This window comes from Taurulus bubalis (assembly GCF_910589615.1).
Source record: "Taurulus bubalis genome assembly, chromosome: 3".
NCBI lineage: Eukaryota > Metazoa > Chordata > Actinopteri > Perciformes > Cottidae > Taurulus > Taurulus bubalis.
Genome location: NC_136591.1, coordinates 21,673,710 through 21,681,486, shown reverse-complemented (window position 1 = coordinate 21,681,486; position 7,777 = coordinate 21,673,710). Strand labels below are relative to the sequence as shown.

General features: G+C 42.4%; 1 protein-coding gene across 2 annotated transcripts; it reads right to left on the bottom strand.

The window, feature by feature from the left end:
- Nucleotides 1–5,131: 5,131 nt before the first annotated feature.
- LOC306733746 (homeobox protein OTX2-like) lies at nt 5,132–6,718 on the bottom strand (the record flags this gene model as incomplete). 2 transcript variants are annotated; one of them, XM_079215039.1, is made up of 3 exons in its annotated part: nt 5,132–5,767; nt 6,195–6,367; nt 6,622–6,718. In XM_079215039.1, the coding sequence occupies 3 exons, from the start codon at nt 6,716–6,718 to the stop codon at nt 5,132–5,134; spliced, it is 906 nt and encodes a 301-aa protein (XP_079071165.1). The 2 variants fall into 2 exon arrangements, with proteins under 2 accessions (XP_079071165.1, XP_079071166.1); XM_079215040.1 differs by having other exon boundaries at nt 6,195–6,346.
- Nucleotides 6,719–7,777: the final 1,059 nt, after the last annotated feature.

The window sequence follows — 7,777 nt, the reverse complement described above, 5'->3', positions numbered from 1 at the left end:
TATCTCTTTTCATCTCATCAGTCATCAGCAGACCCCTCAGATGTATCATGTGACCCTTTGGACACATCCTCCCAGGGGGCTTTTTTTTAATGCAGAACAGGTGCGTTCACTTCTGTTACTTTGATCACATTTTGCTTGATAATAATACTTACGTAGAATTTTGAACGCAGGAAATCACCGTCAACAGAGTACTTTTGCATCGTTGTATTTCACTTTTACTGAACTACAGGATCTGAATACTTCTTGCACCCCTGCTGAGCACTTTCGGCAGCAGCGACATTTGAAACAAACACTTCCCCCTGGAGCTCTACTTCACTTTGTCAACTCTGCGTCTCCTTTTCAAGAAACAATTTACGAATGTGAAAACAGCGTTTTACATTCGAGCCGAATGAGTTCCCTTTGAGCCGGCGCCGCGTGCCTTCATCCGCAGCCCCGTGGCATTCCTGGATCCCAATTAAAAGAACATTTTGCGGCGCTTTAAGTCCCATTAAAAACATCACATGGCAACATTATAGCGTGTGCATCTGATAGAATTGAGTTTAATCTCATCAAATTGTGTAATCCATGAGATGAAATCACTCGTCACATTACGTGGCTTAACACAGATATAGAAGGTCATAAAGAGTTACGGCTGTGTGTACTTTTAACCATTTACCATATTCCTCAACCGCCAGTCTGACGAGTACAGAAACACTATTGTTTCCTTCATTTAAATGAGATCCCAGGACCGCTGTTGTTGGAGATGAATTATGTATGCATTGATATGTGATAGACGTCGTCTCTCGGGGAATGTAGGACACATACTTATGCATAACAATAGTCTTTAGTTATATTCTCACCAACAAATAGTCCGTTTATCTCCTGTGTTCTTTTCTGCATAAAAGAAACAACATTCGGATCATCTTCAGTTTGTTTTATGCAACTGCTGTCGTGAAATCAGGTCCATCACCAACTGGCGGTTATACTGTATTCAAATGTGCAGGATTGTTGCTCCAGTACTTTCACTAATTATTTCTTCTTAAAAAACAACAAAGTCATATGCCTGTCAGTGACATTGCACTGGTAGCAGCGTCGTCTATTTAAATTAACTCTGATAAGCTGCTATACATCATGAATTGTTCATCATAAATGTTTTTTGATGTTTTAAGTCATGCCTTCCTTCTTTACTAGACATTAATTGGCATGTTGATTTGTTCCCAATCGGCCCGTTGTATTGGTCTGACTCAAAAAAACAAACAATCAGTCAATAAACTGACTACAAAAAGAGCCACAAGACTACAAAAAGAGCTGCAACAACAGGCTGTGGGATGTGTTTTTACAAAGCTGATACGAAGCCAATCTAAAATATTTTCACGTCTAAATCAGCCATTGCTGGATTTAGGCGGATTCAGATGCAAAATAGGTGGAATTTTATATTCAGTAGTTTATTTCACAGATATACTAAGTGATATAATAGTGAGTTAGGGGCTAAAAAAAGAAAAGAATGAGGCAAAAAGAAAATATGCTGTTGCTTTCCAAAAACTCATATTGGCTGCATTTGTAATGATACAGACCAAATCATTAATCTTTCCAGGCAATAATGATCGTATATTGTTGTTTATTATAATTATTATTATTATAAGGCCAGAATAGCCTATATATGAATTGCATATATACAGTCTATATTTGCCAATAGATATTGCCAAGTGCAATCATTGAATAAACTATTTACTCCTCCTTTACAAGTACGTTTTTTGAAATCACGTTTGTTCTTTAATTAAAACAGAGTTTAAACGGTTGATTATGAAGCAAATGAGGAATATAGGATACAACATACAATAACAACTCCTAAATAATAAATAGCCTAATATAAATAATTAAATCCCTTAAAAGCTGATAATAGAGACTGAACCAAAATTACCATATCCTTATATCTTTACAGTACACTGATGGTGTTCAGTCAATGTATTTGGCTATTGATATTGCTTTTATTGCTATTAAAGCCTCGGTATCTCAAAGAAACTCCAAGGCAATTTACTAATAATATTTTAATATTTTACAATGGGAGATTTAAAAAAGAAAGAAAAATGTATCATGTAAAACACACTAATTCAGGCCTACAGTGCCTTAACTTCCTTTACCTTCCCATAATAAAGTTTATCTGATACATATGTGCATTGTTCATATTCTCTGTATTCTCATCTCAGTATTGATCTGCTACATTTCCCCGTGACACTGGAGTATAATGTGCTGGAGTTTGGAGGTCTGTCACCAGTGCGAGACGCCCCTCCAGCGTCGGTCGGATCCTCTCCGCCGGCGGGGGAACCTGGGAAACCTCCCTGGTGAAGCGGTGCCTCGGGGGGTCGACGGCTAAATGTGCGGTCGCTGCAGCCAAGAGGAGGCTTCCGAGGCTCTTTTTTGTGTATTGTTTAACATCCTCAAATGCGATGAGAGGATTAATGAAGCGCGTCTGCCGGACCCATATGTCCCCTTCAGTGCCGCTTGTGCTTAATTAAAACCGAACGGATACTCGGGGGCTCCGGGTCCTCCTGCTGCAGGAAGCCTGACTTACTGCCCTCTGCTGACACCCATGGAACCTGTTGGGGCTTCGAATGTGACAAATAGGCAAATGTAACAAAAAAATATGTATTTAGTTTATTCATGAGCACGCTTTATATATATATATATATATATATATATATATATATATATATATATATATATGTATATATATATATATATATATATATATATATGACTGATGGGGAGCACTAATCTTTATAGACGTGATTCCTACATTATATATATATTTCCATATGAATTATTGTGTTCTTCGTCATTTGTTTTGTTTTATGTATTGATTTAATAGTTAATTAAAACTTGTCTTAATTTAGGTCAATATTTGTTTGCATGATCTAAAGCTTGTGCCAAACCCAAGTCCTGTAATTACAAACATATTATCAATATTAAAAAAACAACCGGGTTAAATTGACAATGGTATTTGCAGACTGCTCGTTTACAGTCAGTTGTTTGTCGCTCTGTAATTGTGGGTTTAATTCGGTGCTAATTGGGGGTCAAATGGACAACAAAGCACTTCAACGGCAGCAAGAAGTCACGCCACAGTTATTAGAAGCCTCTCTGACGTCTCCTGTCACATCCTAATTAGACTGATATCAGGAGCCTTTCTTCTTCTTCTTCTTCTTCTTCTTCTTCTTCTTCTTCTTCTTCTTCTTCTTCTTCTTCTTCTTCTTCTTCTTCTTCTTCTACTCCTTCCTCTTCTTCTTCTTCTTCTTCTTCTTCTTCTTCTTCTTCTTCTTCTTCTTCTTCTTCTTCTTCTACTCCTTCCTCTTCTTCTACTCCTTCCTCCTCTTCTTCCTCCTTAATCCATGCACGAGCCCCCGGACCTGCTCAGGCTCACATGCTCTCCCTAAAACCCCAAAGAGACTGCCTGGTTTTACGTCCACACAAATCCGTGCCGTGCACTAATGACAATCCCTGCAACAGATGTCTGAATGCACATTGATTTGGATCAAGCTCATTTTGACCAAAGGATGAAGAGCAAAGGCTTCAACATTTGAGGCCGCATATGATTTGTTGTAATAGCCGCGTGTTTATATAGTGCAATGATTTAATGTTCCTTCTGTAAGTATATTCCGTTTTACCCACTTTTATGTGGATCATAAATTGAGTTATTGTTTTCAGCCTTAACGCACACTTTTTCTTTTGCCGTTTTCTTTGCTGTGTAACTTTAAATTCAAGATTGCTCCGTCAGCTGCAGAGCTCATTTCACATTTCTCCGTGTGAACTGGCCAGCGGTGAGCCCTGAACCACAGAGCAGCCGTCAATAAAAATGTTGGATTATCCTCTTTCTGAGACGGGATTAACATAGCTCTCACATAATTCACATTCCTCCCTGGCTGGACAGAAATCAAGGACTCTAGTGATGTAGTAAACTTTTTGTTTTAAAGGGGGCATTATAATGACGGTCATAATAATGGTGGTGATCATCACGAGGATTCAGTTTACTGACACTTTAATATAAGATTCGTGGCAAATCAAAAAAGGTTATGTATATAAATGAATATGCCTGTTTGCATGTTGTGGTGCGTTGTGTGTTGTGTGCAGAAACCGGTGGTGAAAACATGAAGAAACACAGGAGATTTAGATGGATTTACACATGCAGCCACAGTGTTGGGTCAGCTCAAGTGGTCTTTATTGTTGTTTACTGTGTTTGTGGCCTTTACAGCTCAAATTGACCTTGCTTGCTGGCTCGATTCACTCTGCACTCCCTTAATCCATTCAGCTAACACGTCCTCGTAATAATTTATCATTTAAACACTCGAGACAGGAAAATAAATCTATCAAATTCACAGCTGGGTTTGTGGGTTGCGAAGAAAACAAAATTGCATACAGGTGGTACAAAGAATCACAATTTTTTTTTAAAACAAAGCTAACACATGGGGGAAAATAATTACAAAAAACACATAAGGGACGTTTATGCTCACACGCAACAGACTGATTGTCTCTTATAACTAGTTTTACACATTTCTCATAAATTAATAGTGCATCCAGGTTCATGTCAGAGCTGCGCGCACACACACACACACACACACACACACACACACACACACACACACACACACACACACACACACACACACACACACACACACACACACACACACACTCATGCGCAACGCTTTGATCAAAGGGGCCCTTCAGCGTGCCAACAAAATTAAAAAAAAACAAGAGAAGGGAGTCTTTAAGGAGCTTAGAAAAAAAGACCTATTCCTCACACTCAACCAAGTTAGGCTTACTGGATCTCTCGCTCTTTTGATCCTTTCTCTTTCCTTTTGGTCAACACATTTGTTCCGTGTCCTTGATCAAAGTTGGGGAGAAGTCGGTCTGAATGTTCAATAAGTTAACCCAACAAGGGAGACAACCGGCTGGCAGTCCTGCTCTGCTCTGCCCGAGGTAGAAGTTGGGGCCAAAAAAACAAAAAAACAACAGAAAAAAACGCTGCACTTGCTGCTCCCAACCTTGGGTTTTTTAATTTGCCTGCAGCTTGGGGGGAGGAGGGAGGGGACGGGACGGGGGGGGACGGGATGGGACGGGGGGGGGGGGGGTCTCTTTTTATTTTATTTCTCTCCTCTCACAACACTTGGAATTTCCACGCTGCCTGGTCTTTGTAATCCAAACAGTCCGCGTTGAAATTGAGCTTCCACGAGGAGGCCGTTTGGTCCTTGTAGTCCAGGCAGTCCGCGGCGCTGCTGAAGCCCAGCCCCGCGGCGCCGTACGCCGACGAGGAGATTGACGACGCGTTGCTCAGGTGGCCGGAGACCCCGTTGCTCCCCATGGGGCTCATGGCGGAGCCTGCGGCGGAGAGCTGGTGGTGCATAGGCGAAAGGTAGGAGCCGCAGTCCATCCCGGGGAAGTAGGACGAGGAGCCCGTGTAGCCCTGGTTGTAGCCCGACGCCTGCGTGTAGGCCATGGGGTAGGAGCGCTGCATGCAGGAGGAGGAGGTCGACAGCGGGTCGGACAGCGGGGAGATGGAGGCCGGGCTCCAGATGGACACCGGGGCCGCGCTGCTGCTGCTGCTGCTGCTCACGGCCGGGAGCGAGGTGCTCGAGGGCGGCGTGAACTGCCCGCTGGCTCCGCTCTCCGAGCTGGCTTCTCGGACAGGGGAGCTTTTCTTCTTCACCGGCTTGCTGACCGCCTTGTTCTGCGCTCCACTTTGGGTTTGCTGGGCCTGTTGGCGGTGTTTGGCCCGTCGGTTTTTGAACCACACCTGGGGGGTGGGAAATAAGAAAACAATTATTAATGTAATTTAGAAACTTTGTCCCTTTTGCTGTTTCAAGGTTTTAAGATACTTTGCAAACCATGCAGTGCTAAAACATTGAAACGAAATACAAGTTCAAGTGTTCACAAAGGCACATAGCTTTCCCAGAAAATTATGTCGGCTGTCATTTTTCCAACTTTTCCATTATATTCACACGTTCCTTATACTGTAACCTAAAACGTGAGTTTCTAACTCTGCCCTTCATAATGGGATTCAAACTCAGAAACGGACAAGTCTCGCCACAAGCAGTTCCCGTTATTAAGCACTTGAAATGAGTCAACGACGAGGACACTTCGGCCTGAAGTGGAGCTTCTCGCCTCTCGAACAGATCATTATCGACCTTCCGTGAATAAGACGGTGTGTGTTGGGGGCTCACCTGCACTCTGGATTCAGGCAGGTTGATCTTTAAGGCCATCTCCTCTCTCATGAAGATGTCCGGGTACCGGGTCTTGTTGAACAGGTTTTCCAGCAGGTCGAGTTGGGCCCGAGTGAAGGTCGTCCTCTCCCTCCTCTGCTTGCGAGGGGTTCCTGAGAAATTGGAGTATAAGCCTAAATAACACAGTTTGACTTCAGAGGCAGCATAATAAAAAAAATAGATATGATCGATTATTTGATCCCTAGGCGAAACGTAATAGTCGTTAATAAAGCAGTTGTTAATGTAAAAAATAATACTACAATACACGTTGGTCACGTTGGTCATTTGCGAATTATGCAAACTGGATATATATATATATATATATATATATATATATATATATATATATATATATATATGTATTTGTTATAACCCTGGTGTATATTACCGTGGTATCCCACTGAAGGGTGCAGCAGGTCCACTCCCGAGGTAGATAAACTCAGTCCGTTCACCGTGTACGGCGGCTGCTTCAGATAGGACATCATGCTGGCGGCCGATTCGAAGAAAAACGAGAAAAATAGGGCAGAAAACAAAATGTGTGTTGTTGTTTTAATCCTCTCTCTCGTCTCCGTTTTGGTGTTTCAGCTCGTCCGGATCAACCTGGAGCAGGGCACAGAACAGGAACGTGTTTTTAATATATATATATATATAAGGTTGCTGATTTTCGTCGAAAGTCCGCGGAGTTTTACGCGCAGCCTTTACGCACCGCGGAGGGTTTAAAGAAGTGGGCGTCCTCCAAATCGCAAGGCTCTTAAAGGCGAGTGGAGACCCCCAGCTGTCCCTGCTGGACTGAGGATGCTCTGTCTGGCTGACAGGCGTTTACGCCATCACCCCCCCCCCCCCCCCCCCCCCCCCCTCTACACACACATACACTCTAACTGCTACTATAACTCCGCCCCTTACCACCCCCACAAACACACTCCTCTCCTCCTCTAGTACCACCAAAACAAAACATTGTCGTTAAAATGCGCACACTCTTTGGGCCCCAACCGGGCTCCCAATTAGCATATACCCACAGGTTAGGCGAAGCTAAATAGACAGCTGATTGGGGGGCCATTTGCAGAAACAAAGCCCACTGTTGACCGATAAGTAATGCTGATAACAAAAGACTTTAGGGAACAAACAAAGAAGCCAATTCTGCAAACTGAGCGCTCATTCAAATACAACTGAGCGTCTTCATTTCTATATATCGGGCCCATTGTTGGTTTCCACTAAAACCCTTGTACATTCAAATTAAACGAAATTAAAATACGAAGAACAACTTTAGCAAATAATTGGAAACATGGAGACATTCCCCAAAGTGAATTCTGACTGATATTTGACACTCCTCGCGGCGATTCCCCTCCTTTCCTAATGAATTGCTCCCAGTAATTAGATTTGGAAGGTGAGACTATCTGAACGTGTTGATTAGAGAGGAGCACTTAATCTTAATCTAAACAAACAAGGAGATGGCCCACTAAATGTCAGTCTTATATTTTACTTCATAAATAGTGTACTTTGTTGTTAAAAGGACCACAAACGAGGTCTATTGACATTACAATTAC